The following is a 14,088-nucleotide window of genomic DNA, read 5'->3' on the forward strand; positions in this document are numbered from 1 at the left end:
AAATTGGAGTTTATTACCCAAGACAGATGGGTATTGGATATCATACACACGGTTACAGGTTTTATTTCCATACCTTGCCTCCTTTCAAAGGCATGCCAGACATTCCTCCTCAACAAAGAATAGAGGCTCACAAGCAAATTTCTCTGTTACTCCAAATAGGGGCCATACAGCCGGTTCCTATGCCAGAAAGGGGCCTAGGATTTTATTCTCGCCTGTTCCTAGTACCAAAAAAGGGGAACACGTGGAGACCAATTTTGGATTTATCTATCCTCAACACTTATCTGGACATTCCCAAGTTCAAAATGTTGACGCTACAACAGCTTTTACCTCTGCTGGGCAAAGATCACTGGATGGTAACTTTAGATCTCAAGGAGGCTTACCTTCATGTTCCTATCAGACTAAGTTGCAGGAAGTATCTGCGTTTTCGGCCTGGGACTTCTCGCTGTCAGTTCTCTGCACTGCCCTTTGACTTATCTCCTGCGCCCAGAGTATTTCCGAAAGTGCTGGCTCCAGTGATAGCTTTCTTCAGGCTAAAAGGAATACAAATCTATCCTTATTTGGACGATTGCCTGATTCTGGCTCAAGGAAGGACGAGCTTTTCATCATTTGGAATATGTGATACCAGTGCTAAGATGCCTGGGGTATTCTGTGAACGAAATAAAGTCCAGTCTAGTACCCTGTCAAGACATGTGCTTTCTGGGTGTAAGACTGAATACAGCATCCCAGATGGCCTTTCTAACCCCGGACAAACAAAAGAATCTTTCCCTTTACTTCCATCATCTATCTCTTCAGTCCGGGCTGACTGCAAGGACAGTCCTTCAAGCCTTAGGGTTCATGGCATCTTGTATTCTGGTGCTTCCCAATGCCAAACTGCATATGAGGAAGCTGCAATGGTATCTCAGAAGTGTATGGACACAGCACTGCCAGGATCTGGACACTGTCATTCAAATAATACCTTGCATTCAAAAGGAATTTTTGTGGTGGGCTCAGGAATGTCACCTAAACAAGGGACTCTCTGTGACCCGGCCAGAGGCGAGTCAGATTTTAACGACAGATGCCTCAGACAAAGCTTGGGAGCTCATCTAAATGGAAAGTGGATACAAGACAAGTGGCCTGCCAGACTACAGCATCTACATATCAACTTGAAGGAGATGTTAGCAGTCCAGTTTGCATTAATAGCTTTCAAGGATTTACTTCTTCCAGGGCAGGTGTTGATTCTAACAGACAACACAACTGTCATGTGGTACATCAACAAGCAAGGGGAACACATTCTTATCCTCTATGCAGGCAAGCAATGATTTTGTGGGAGACTGCTCTCAGTTTACAACTAAGTCTTCAGGCAAGGTTTCTGCCGGAGCACAGAACTCCTTAGCAGATGTGTTAAGCAGACAAATCATGGATCCCCACGAGTGGAAACTGGATCTTCATGTATTTCAGAAATTGACAGTGTCATGGGGAACTCCAGACATAGATCTGTTCGCTTCTCCACTAAACCACCAGCTGCCAAAGTTTTGCACAAAGGTTTCATCACACAGCTTGGAAAGTGGATGCTCTTTCTTTCAGTTGGAAAAATCTTCATGTGTATGCCTTTCCACCTCTGCCTCTCCTCCCAAAGGTACTTCTAAAGGTCAGACAGGACAAGCCAAGGATGATTTTGATAGCTCCAGATTGGCCTCGACAGCACTGGTACCCATTACTGAGAAGTCTGGTACAGAAGCCTCCATAGCCTTTGCCTTTGATTCCACACCTGTTGTCCCAGGAGGACAGTCATTTGCTCAATGTCAAACTTCACTCTCTTCACCTAACAGCCTGGCATATTCTGTTTTAAACCATAGAGGGTCTCAACTTCCACAACAAGTTTTGAATGTGATTTTGGAAGCTAGAAGGCCTAGTACAAGGAAAGTGTACGCAGATAAATGGAAGAGATTTTTATTTTGGAGTGCAGCAAAGGATTTGGATGTTTCTGAGCCTAATTTAAGTGTGGCTCTTCAATATCTTACTGAGTTATTGGACAAAGGTTTGTCCTTCTCTTCTATTAAGATTCATGCTGCAGCAATTTCAGCTCACTATGACTGTGACCCACCATTGTTTTCTCATCCTTTGTTCAAGCAATTTCTTAGAGGGGCAAAGAATATAAGACCCCCACGAAGCTCCTACTCCTGCTTGGGATCTCAATTTTGTGTTGGAGAAACTCACTCTACAACCTTTTGAGCCTGCAGCTACTGCTGAGTTGAAATATTTGTCATGGAAGACTGCTTTTTTGTTGGCCATTACCTCTGCAAGAAGGGTTTCTGAATTGCAGGCCCTTATGGCAGTTGAGCCTTTCTTAATTTTCCATAAGGATAGGGTATCTTTACGTACTAATCCTTCCTTTATGCCTAAAGTGGTTTCTAGTGTGGCTTTAAACCAAACTATTCATTTGCCTACTTTTTATGCAAATCCCCAAAATAAAGGGGAAAAGATTTTGCACACTTTAGATGTACACAGGCAGTTGCGATATTATTTGGACAGAACTAAGGGGTTCAGGCAGTCTCAGCAGTTTGTTTCTTTTGCTTTGTGTTCTCAGGGCAAGCCTGTGTCAAAACAAACTATTTCTAAGTGGATTGGGTTTTGCATTGCTTTCTGTTATTCCCATCATGGCAAAGAGATTCCAGCTGGGATTAGGCCTCATTCCACTAGGGCTACTGCCACTTCAACAGCTTTTTTCAGGGGGGTGGCTACTAAGGATATTTTGGAGGCAGCTACTTGGAGTTCAGTGCATACTTCTCTAGGCATTACCACCTTCCACTGTACTCTAAATCCAGGGCTGGTTTTGCCACTGCTGTGTTGCAGGGCATTTTGGCAGCTCCTGCTTCATTATAGTTTAGCCATCCTCCCTTACCTCTGCTTTGGGATTCTACCCAAGTGTTAGGACTGCAGCAATGTGAGATGAAGAACATAGTACAGTTTTGTACCTACCATAAATGTAGATGTTCAAGATCCACATTGCTGCAGTCCAATTACTCCCTCCTTTTCCTCTGTAGTTTGAGGTGGTTGTGTGGGTTGGGTTATCCATCTGAGGTATAATTGTATAATTGTATATATTGTATATATTGTACATATTTTTGGTGTTAGGCTGGTTGGTTGTTTAGTTGTTGTCTATAGGTTTTGACCTTTCTTTTTAGGGTCTTCTGACATCTGGGGCAAGAAAAGACTGAGGATATGGCGTCGGGCCTGCGCATTTGTACCCTGTCGTTCTTGTGTCAGTCAAAAGCGCCTTGACCGGCGTCAGGCTTATACTCTGATATTCGGGCCGACCGAGGGACAGCGGACTACCCAAGTGTTAGGACTGCAGCAATGTGGATCTTCGAACATCTACATTTATGGTAGGTACAAAACTGTACTTTCTACCAGTGTGGTTTTCTGTGCACATACATTGTATTGGCTTCTAAGTTCAATAGTCATTTGCCACATAATGCCCCATTCGAACTGCTTTCTCTTTGTCCTATTACCTGCACCAAACACTGAACTGCAACATGGTGATACAATATTGTCTCCAACAAGTGGGACCCAAAAGGCTGGGTGACGTCATTACTTTTCTGTGTACTCATTGGGTATCTTAACAGTATTAAATGTTTATTAGACGTGAATTAGATATGTATTTTAAGTCACTGTAGTATTTTTCTGTGCAAGTGGAGGGGTACTATTCTCAAGCCTGCTTGCCACATCAGCTCCAACTCCAATTGCTGCCCCACTGTCCATTCAGTTGCCCCAGGTAAGTAAGAGCACAGAGAATGAGGGTTACATATTCCCTAACTAAAATGGAAGAAACTTAATAGTGAGGGCCACAAACCTGGCCCACAAATAAGTGGGTGAGATTATTACCAAGTGCAAGGATGCTGAGTCTGTGGGAGTACAGGAAAGCATTTGCTAAATTCCTCCATATAAGTAAGCTTTCTTCAAGCTCTGGGTTTGACCACTGCCCACACCAGCAGGAGTCAACCACTGTAATATAGGGCCCAGCAACCCCACCTTATAATTGAAAAAATGGGCCACACTTAAACAGCTGTTACAGCTCCCAAGCTGCTTTTCACATCTACATCACTGTCATGGTCATTTGCTGTAAAATATCTAAACAATATTTTATCAAAGTTGTTGAAGTAAGTGCTACCACATCAATGGCAAAACATACACCTGACAGTGCTGAATGCTAACTTATGCCGGAGGTTAATGTAGAAGCAATGGTTAAGCATGAACTGACAAAAAATGGGGAAATAAGTAGCAGTGAACAAATGGAATAGATGTTAGCAATTCTCCACAGTTTTCCAGATGTCTCATTTGTGTGAAGATAGTTCTATAGTAGCACAAGGTACTACAATAGTGCAACTGCAGCATTTAGTTAATTTTAACCAAGTAAACCACCTAGGCATTATTACTTCTTTACTGTGGTAACCTAGCATTGCTGCCTTATTTACTGAGATATTCACTGTGTCTGTATTATACATGGACATTTTGTTTGTTGTGTATTGCATTTCATATGGAAATTCTGATTGTTGTCTTTCAGTTACCCAATCAATAACAACAAAAAATAGAATAAATAAATGTGCTAGCAAGACTCCTTTTAACAGAGTTCCAGTCCCTTTACCAAATCTTAGGAAAAGGTAAATTTATGAGGTCTGGATCTGAATATTCCTATGGCTAGGATACACTTGACCACAAATTGCTGTTGCTCAGCTGACACTCATGTAGACAGCATTACTAAGTGACTTTTTTTTCCATGCAGGTACAATACATTGCCAAGCAGAAGAACGTTAAAAAATTCAAGATTAGTCAGTAAAAAAGATGACGTCCACGTCTGCATCATGTGTTTACGTGCCATAATGAACTACCAGGTACTAAACTATTATTTTGTCCTATATGACTTACCAGTGGTAGCAAAGAAAACCTGTATGTTAAAAAAAAGAGAGAGAGAACTGTGGTAGCCATCCTTAATGGAGATCTTATTGGCAGCTACTTTTCATAGCTGTCTACTGTTTAAGTCTTCAAAGTGGTATTCTGCTGTTTGTTTATAATGTTCTCGTAGTTGGAGGTGGTTTCTTTTATTAGATGTTCTGTAAGCTTTAAGCCATGTAAAGTGTACCTGTTGTTAAATCCCATTGTATACATATGAGTCACAACTTATTTTACGTGTGTGTGTGTGTGTGTGTGTGTGTGTGTGTGTGTGTGTGTGTGTGTGTGTGTGTGTGTGTGTGTGTGTCCACAAGCATCCATCCTTCCAGCTCGGTGGGATGCATACTAATCAGTGATCTTCCCAGTGAACATGCCCCCTCATCATAGTACTACTCTAAATATCAAGTGCCACTTAGGATTCCCAAAATGCCATATTATGCATTGTGGCTCAAGTTTTATTGCCAATTTCATATCCATAAAGCAGCCTCGTGTAGCAATGTTCTGAAGCCGAACAGCCATATGCTCACTATTCTGTCTGATACCTGGCACTACTCCATGTCAGATTTTCCCTTGGTAGTAATGCCTTGAACATGAATTTAATGTGAAGAAAACTATACCTCACTTATACTCAGCAAACTAAAACAACGGTATGTAAAAGATGTATGATGTTCTTCATCTCACATTGCTGCAGTCCTAACACTTGGGTAGTCCACTGTCCCTCGGTCGGCCCGAATATCAGAGTATAAGGCTGACGTCGGTCAAGGCGCATTTGACTGACATCAGAACGTCAGGGTACAAATGCGCATGACCGACGCCATATCCTCAGTCTTTTTTGCCGCATGGTCCGATGCAGAAGCAGTGTTGCAAGTGCCGTTCGGCGTTCTGAAATTTTTCGAATTCGGAGTTTCAGACCGAAGTCAGAGTTGGTTAAGTACCCGTTGGGGAATATTTTGTTTTTCTTGCCTCAGTGGTTTACCGGATGTCAGAAAAAGTGAATAACTGTATTTCTTGTGGGAAACAGATACCGCATAGGGATTACCATAATTTGTGTATACCTTGTTTGGGACCTGAGCACGACGTTGTTGGGTGTCGCTTTTGTGCTAGGTTCAATAAACGCACTATAAAGCGTAGGTTGGATTGTGCCAGGTTGGTCTTTGGGAAGCGGTGCAATTACAATATGCCGTCGGATGCTCCGACGCCAGCTTCCTCAAAGAAGCGCAAGGACAAGGCAGTTAAACCTAGGTTAGAGGAGTCGTCCGAACCGGACGCCGGTTCTTTAGAGGCGTCAGTGGAACCGGTGGTTCCGACGGAGGCCTCTCTGGAGTCCCAGGGAGAAACTGTGTTTTTACAGGATGTGGCCTCCCAGGAGGCAGGTCAGGCTGTAGGGGCTTCTCAGGTAACTGTACTCCCTCCCTTCCTAAGGTGTCTAGGCCCTCTCTTTCTGCTTCCAAGGCTTCTCCTAGAGGCAGGTCTAGTTTTGCTTCTGTGGGTGTCACTCCTAGTTCTTCAGGTTCAGTGCCCAAGTAGCACATGCTTAAAATGGCAGAAGATTTAATTACTTTGATTAGAGGCTCTATGCCCCTCCTGATAAGAGGCCTAGGATGGAACCTGTGTTGGAGGATTATGAGCAGGCTTCGGATGTGTCTGAGTCTTCGGCTGAAGACTTGCAGGAGTATTCTCATTATTCTGATTCTGATGTGGATGATTCTACTCCTTCTGCTTCTCCTCCTGAGGATTTTTCTTTTACAGAGACCCTTCACACCATGAGAGAGCATTTTAAATGGGAAGGTCAGGATTTCTCTGATTCCAGGAAAAGGCTTAGGGAATTTTTGTTTTACCCCAGCATAGGCCTTTAGCTATACCTCCTGTTCTGAATGTGGTGGAAGATGTGTTTGCAGAGGCTTCTCTTAATCCTGATTCTTTGCCTCCTGCTCCTGTTAAACCAGATCGGTATTACAGGGTGCCTGAAGCTCATAAGTATCTTTTAAGAGTCCTAGGGCAGACCCAGAAACTGTTAGCCAGGGGCCTAAGGGTGTTAAGGCTTCTGTTGTCAAGAATCCAGTTCCGGCAGATAAAGAGGCCAGGGCCTTGGATAGGTGGGGAAAGAAAGTTTATACTTCTTCCACTCTAGCCATGAGAGCTTTGAATTGCCAGTTTCACATGTTGAAATATCAAAATTATCTCCTTTCACAGTTGAAATCTAAGGTTGATGCTCTGGCGGAAGGTATTGATTGTAAAGAGTTACAAGATTTAGTGCATGTTTCTGAACAGGTGGGTAAGCATTCTTTGCAATGTGGTTTTGATGCTGTTCAGGCTTCGTCTAGAGTGGCTGCCACTGGGTCAGTTCTTCGCAGGCATGCCTGGCTGAGGGATCAAAATTTATCTGACCATGTTAAAACTAGGATTTTGGATGCCCCTTTGCAATCTGATGTCTTGTTTGGTTCTCCTGTTGAGGCAGTTTTAAAGAAAATGGAAGACAAGGCTAAGTCTATGCAGACTGTTAAAGATTTTTTGCAGGTTCATCCTCCAAAGTTTAGTAGAAATTGGCCTGCTAAAGGGTGGACGTATCCTTCTTATGATTCCCAGTCTAGGGGTAGATCTAGACGTGGCAGGGGCAGAGGTCAGGGCTCTTTCAGGCCTAGAACAGGGAGTTCTCCTGCACAGTCTTCGGGTGAGGGCAGGGGTCAGTCCTTTCGTAAACAGACCCAATGACCTACCTTTTCAGCTGCCAGAACCTTCTCACCTGGCAGCACCTTTGGGAGGAAGGTTGGCACTTTTCAAAGAAAATTGGAGTTTGATTACCCAAGACAGATGGGTACTGGATATCATACATCACGGTTACAGGTTTTATTTCCATACCTTGCCTCCTTTCAAAGGCATGCCAGACATTCCTCCTCAACAAAGAATAGAGGCTCACAAGCAAATTTCTCTGTTACTCCAAATAGGGGCCATACAGCCGGTTCCTATGCCAGAAAGGGGCCTAGGATTTTATTCTCGCCTGTTCCTTGTGCCAAAAAGGGGAACACGTGGAGACCAATTTTGGATTTATCTATCCTCAACACTTATCTGGACATTCCCAAGTTCAAAATGTTGATGTTACAACAGCTTTTACCTCTACTGGGCAAGGATCACTGGATGGTAACTTTGGATCTCAAGGAGGCTTACCTTCATGTTCCTATCAGGCTAAGTTGCAGGAAATATCTGCGTTGGACTGGGACTTCTCACTATCAGTTCTCTGCATTGCCCTTTGGCTTATCTACTGCACCCAGAGTATTTCACGAAAGTTCTGGCTCCAGTGATAGCTTTCTTCAGGCTAAAAGGAATACAAATCTATCCTTATTTGGACGATTGCCTGATTCTGGCTCAAGGAAGGGACGAGCTTTTTCGTCATTTGGAATATGTGATAGCAGTGCTAAGATGCCTGGGGTATTCTGTGAACGAAATAAAGTCCAGTCTAGTACCCTCTCAAGACATGTGCTTTCTGGGTGTAAGACTGAATACAGCATCCCAGATGGCCTTTCTAACCCCGGACAAACAAAAGAATCTTTCCCTTTACTTCCATCATCTATCTCTTCAGTCCGGGCTGACTGCAAGGACAGTCCTTCAAGCCTTAGGGTTCATGGCATCTTGTATTCTGGTGCTTCCCAATGCCAAACTGCATATGAGGAAGTTGCAATGGTATCTCAAAAATGTATGGACACAGCACTGCCAGCATCTGGACACTGTCATTCAAATAACACCTTGCATTCAAAAGGAATTTTTGTGGTGGGCTCAGGAATGTCACCTAAACAAGGGACTCTCTGTGACCCGGCCAGAGGCGAGTCAAATTTTAACGACAGATGCCTCAGACAAAGCTTGGGGAGCTCATCTAAACGGAAAGTGGATACAAGACAAGTGGCCTGTCAGACTACAGCATCTACATATCAACTTGAAGGAGATGTTAGCAGTCCAGTTTGCATTAATAGCTTTCAAGGATTTACTTCTTCCAGGGCAGGTGTTGATTCTAACAGACAACACAACTGTCATGTGGTACATCAACAAGCAAGGGGAACACATTCTTATCCTCTATGCAGGCAAGCAATGATTTTGTGGGAGACTGCTCTCAGTTTACAACTAAGTCTTCAGGCAAGGTTTCTGCCGGGAGCACAGAACTCCTTAGCAGATGTGTTAAGCAGACAAATCATGGATCCCCACGAGTGGAAACTGGATCTTCATGTATTTCAGAAATTGACAGTGTCCTGGGGAACTCCAGACATAGATCTGTTCGCTTCTCCACTAAACCACCAGCTGCCAAAGTTTTGCACAAAGCGGTTTCATCACACAGCTTGGAAAGTGGATGCTCTTTCTTTCAGTTGGAAAAATCTTCATGTGTATGCCTTTCCACCTCTGCCTCTCCTCCCAAAGGTACTTCTAAAGGTCAGGCAGGACAAGCCAAGGATGATTTTGATAGCTCCAGATTGGCCTCGACAGCACTGGTACCCATTACTGAGAAGTCTAGTACAGAAGCCTCCATGGCCTTTGCCTTTGATTCCTCATCTGTTGTCCCAGGAGGACAGTCATTTGCTCAATGTCAAACTTCACTCTCTTCACCTAACAGCATGGCATATTCTGTTTTAAACCATAGAGGGTCTCAACTTCCACAACAAGTTTTGAATGTGATTTTGGAAGCTAGAAGGCCTAGTACAAGGAAAGTGTATGCAGATAAATGGAAGAGATTTTTATTTTGGAGTGCAGCTAAGGATTTGGATGTTTCTGAGCCTGATTTAAGTGTGGCTCTTCAATATCTTACTGAGTTATTGAACAAAGGTTTGTCCTTCTCTTCTATTAAGATTCATGCTGCAGCAATTTCAGCTCACTACGACTGTGACCCACCATTGTTTTCTCATCCTTTGTTCAAGCAATTTCTTAGAGGGGCAAAGAATATAAGACCCCCACGAAGGGCTCCTACTCCTGCTTGGGATCTCAGTTTTGTGTTGGAGAAACTCACTCTACAACCTTTAAAGCCTGCAGCTACTGCTGAGTTGAAATATTTGTCATGGAAGACTGCTTTTTTGTTGGCCATTACCTCTGCAAGAAGGGTTTCTGAATTGCAGGCCCTTATGGCAGTTGAGCCTTTCTTAATTTTCCATAAGGATAGGGTATCTTTACGTACTAATCCTTCCTTTATGCCTAAAGTGGTTTCTAGTGTGGCTTTAAACCAAACTATTCATTTGCCTACTTTTTATGCAAATCCCCAAACTAAAGGGGAAAAGATTTTGCACACTTTAGATGTACACAGGCAGTTGCGATATTATTTGGACAGAACTAAAGGGTTCAGACAATCTCAGCAGTTATTAGTTTCTTTTGCTTTGTGCTCTCAGGGCAAGCCCGTGTCAAAACAAACTATTTCTAAGTGGATTGGATTTTGCATTGCTTTCTGTTATTCCCATCATGGCAAAGAGATTCCAGCTGGGATTAGGCCTCATTCCACTAGGGCTACTGCCACTTCAACAGCTTTTTGAGGGGGTGGCTACTAAGGATATTTTGGAGGCAGCCACTTGGAGTTCAGTGCATACCTTCTCTAGGCATTACCACCTTCCACTGTACTCTAAATCCAGGGCTGGTTTTGCCACTGCTGTGTTGCAGGGCATTTTGGCAGCTCCTGCTTCATTATAGTTTAGCCATCCTCCCTTACCTCTGCTTTGGGATTCTACCCAAGTGTTAGGACTGCAGCAATGTGAGATGAAGAACATAGTACAGTTTTGTACCTACCATAAATGTAGATGTTCGAAGATCCACATTGCTGCAGTCCAATTTACCCTCCCTCCTTTCCCCTCTGTAGTTTGAGGTGGTTGTGTGGGTTGGGTTATCCATCTGAGGTATAATTGTATAATTGTATATATTGTATATATTGTACATATTTTTGGTGTTAGGCTGGTTGGTTGTTTAGTTGTTGTCTATGGTTTTGACCTTTCTTTTAGGGTCTTCTGACATCTGGGGCAAGAAAAGACTGAGGATATGGCGTCGGTCATGCGCATTTGTACCCTGACGTTCTGATGTCAGTCAAATGCGCCTTGACCGACGTCAGCCTTATACTCTGATATTCGGGCCGACCGAGGGACAGCGGACTACCCAAGTGTTAGGACTGCAGCAATGTGGATCTTCGAACATCTACATTTATGGTAGGTACAAAACTGTACTTTCTACCAGTGTGGTTTTCTGTGCACATACATTGTATTGGCTTCTAAGTTCAATAGTCATTTGCCACATAATGCCCCATTCGAACTGCTTTCTCTTTGTCCTATTACCTGCACCAAACACTGAACTGCAACATGGTGATACAATATTGTCTCCAACAAGTGGGACCCAAAAGGCTGGGTGACGTCATTACTTTTCTGTGTACTCATTGGGTATCTTAACAGTATTAAATGTTTATTAGACGTGAATTAGATATGTATTTTAAGTCACTGTAGTATTTTTCTGTGCAAGTGGAGGTACTATTCTCAAGCCTGCTTGCCACATCAGCTCCAACTCCAATTGCTGCCCCACTGTCCATTCAGTTGCCCCAGGTAAGTAAGAGCACAGAGAATGAGGGTTACATATTCCCTAACTAAAATGGAAGAAACTTAATAGTGAGGGCCACAAACCTGGCCCACAAATAAGTGGGTGAGATTATTACCAAGTGCAAGGATGCTGAGTCTGTGGGAGTACAGGAAAGCATTTGCTAAATTCCTCCATATAAGTAAGCTTTCTTCAAGCTCTGGGTTTGACCACTGCCCACACCAGCAGGAGTCAACCACTGTAATATAGGGCCCAGCAACCCCACCTTATAATTGAAAAAATGGGCCACACTTAAACAGCTGTTACAGCTCCCAAGCTGCTTTTCACATCTACATCACTGTCATGGTCATTTGCTGTAAAATATCTAAACAATATTTTATCAAAGTTGTTGAAGTAAGTGCTACCACATCAATGGCAAAACATACACCTGACAGTGCTGAATGCTAACTTATGCCGGAGGTTAATGTAGAAGCAATGGTTAAGCATGAACTGACAAAAAATGGGGAAATAAGTAGCAGTGAACAAATGGAATAGATGTTAGCAATTCTCCACAGTTTTCCAGATGTCTCATTTGTGTGAAGATAGTTCTATAGTAGCACAAGGTACTACAATAGTGCAACTGCAGCATTTAGTTAATTTTAACCAAGTAAACCACCTAGGCATTATTACTTCTTTACTGTGGTAACCTAGCATTGCTGCCTTATTTACTGAGATATTCAGTCATCCACTAGGCCACCATTTCTCAAATTGTAAGGCCAACCCCCCTGAGGAGTCCACTGACTTTTCAGAGAAGGCCTCAGCAAACATGACAATATTGAGAATGTAAAATGTAAACTCCTCTGTGTTGATTTTATATGGAATCGAGCAAAATGCAAACGGTTTATGAATATGTGTACTTGACTGCAAATTAGTGGTAAAATACTAATATATTATGCCGAGTCTTGATTATTTCAAGATTGTGAATATATGTTGGGGTTTATTCACTTTCATACAGTACAGCATATGCTTTTAAGTATGGAGAGGTCAATAACACTTTTTCGTTTATGGAAGGCTTAAGAACCTTTCTGTAATTTGAGGGATGCTTACTGTATAATCCAAGTACCTATCAGTGCTCAAGGCAAGTGGAAACTTGAGTAATCAAACCCAGGACTGCAGAGTGAAGTTAATTTTATAGCCTAAATCTTCTGCAATAAACTCCCAGGCATGAGACCAGACATAAGACATATAGTTGAAAAATGCTTTGCTGAGAGTAAATATATGCTCATAATTGTAGATTATTTCAACAGTTTAAGATTTAATTTGTCAACATTTTTACTTTGTAACCATCCTTATTGATGTAAACTTTGAAATGTGTTTGTGTGAACACTGAAATTCAGTGTTGCATCTAAAATAAAGAATTAAATTTTGGTGTGCAGTGAAATTGCTTACTGTAGATCTGAAAAAAGACAGGTATCACAGGTAGGATGTGATGTGAGGGAATATTTGTATTTGTGATATATACTTGTTATATATTTCTGTTTGCAATTATTGGAAAGTTTCCCTTTTAAGAACCAGTATTAACTGCATTAAAAGTAGTTTTGTTGTACCAAGCTGGATTGGTTCTGTACAACATAGCCTTAAATAGATACACCAGATCAGAGAACATTTTCATGATGTTAGTGGCTGCTTAAATAGTATAAAAAGATGTACCCAGATGGATGTGCATACAAATTTGTTCATGCATAGCAACACTCTTATTTGGTACATCCCATCTTATTGTCATCAGGTCCCTACGGGAGATGCAAATTCCCATTAAGCAGATGCGTATTGTATAATGTTATAGCAGCCAGTTATTCTTTTTATGTATTTATTTTACTGTATACTATATTTACTTATTTCCCAAACATCGTACATATATGCCTGAAGAGTACACATTTCTAAAAGATAAATTAAACTAACATAAAAATAGATAATGATGGTTGGCTTTTGCCCGAGTGGAAGAAAAACAAATGGGCCAAACTGGCCATGAAGAGCTGATGATCAGCACACTGTGTGATGAATAAATTAAAAAAATTAAGATTGCATATCTGCTAAAATGTACATAACTTGTCTAAAAAAGATGATATTTTAGGAGCCTTCTAAAAGAAAGACTCTGATGCCCAGCCCCTTATCATAGAAGGTAGCTCATTCCAAACTACCAGCATCAAACATACAAAGGACAAATGTCCAGGTTACTCAAGATGAGTTCATGGAACAACTAGCAGAGCCAATCCCTATGACTTTAAGCATCTGGCTTCAACACAGGACACCAGCAATCCATTCAAGTAAGCAGGACACAAGTCTTGTAGAACTCTCCAAGTCAGTAATAACATCCTAAATGCTGATTTGCCAGTGCTGATCAGACAGCAAGAGAATAGCATGGCAGCTACGAAATTGGGCCACTGACAACCTCACTGTGCAATTTTTCACTCTGTCAAGTTAGGTCACTTCTTGATCATAAACCATGTTGCAGCAATTTAAATGAGATAGTAAAAGTGTTTAGATTTGAAATAAAGACCCAGTTCAGGTGCATGTATCACCATACAAAGGTCTGAATATGGACTGAAGCTCCAGTACAGCTGCACGTTTCACCATACCAAG

The 14,088-nt window shown here is 42.1% G+C and overlaps 1 protein-coding gene across 1 annotated transcript in view; it reads left to right on the plus strand.

Annotated features, from left to right (window-relative positions):
• Window positions 1-14,088, plus strand: part of FMNL2 (formin like 2) — a 1,741,163-nt gene that overhangs the window by 1,149,527 nt on the left and 577,548 nt on the right. Inside the window, exon 7 of the mRNA XM_044074902.1 lies at window positions 4,763-4,871. Within this exon, the coding sequence (XP_043930837.1) occupies window positions 4,763-4,871 (109 nt within the window). The remainder of the gene's footprint in view (window positions 1-4,762; window positions 4,872-14,088) is intronic.

The sequence above is a fragment of the Protopterus annectens genome, chromosome 6.part0 (genome assembly GCF_019279795.1).
Source record: "Protopterus annectens isolate FY-2018-M chromosome 6.part0, PAN1.0, whole genome shotgun sequence".
NCBI lineage: Eukaryota > Metazoa > Chordata > Ceratodontiformes > Protopteridae > Protopterus > Protopterus annectens.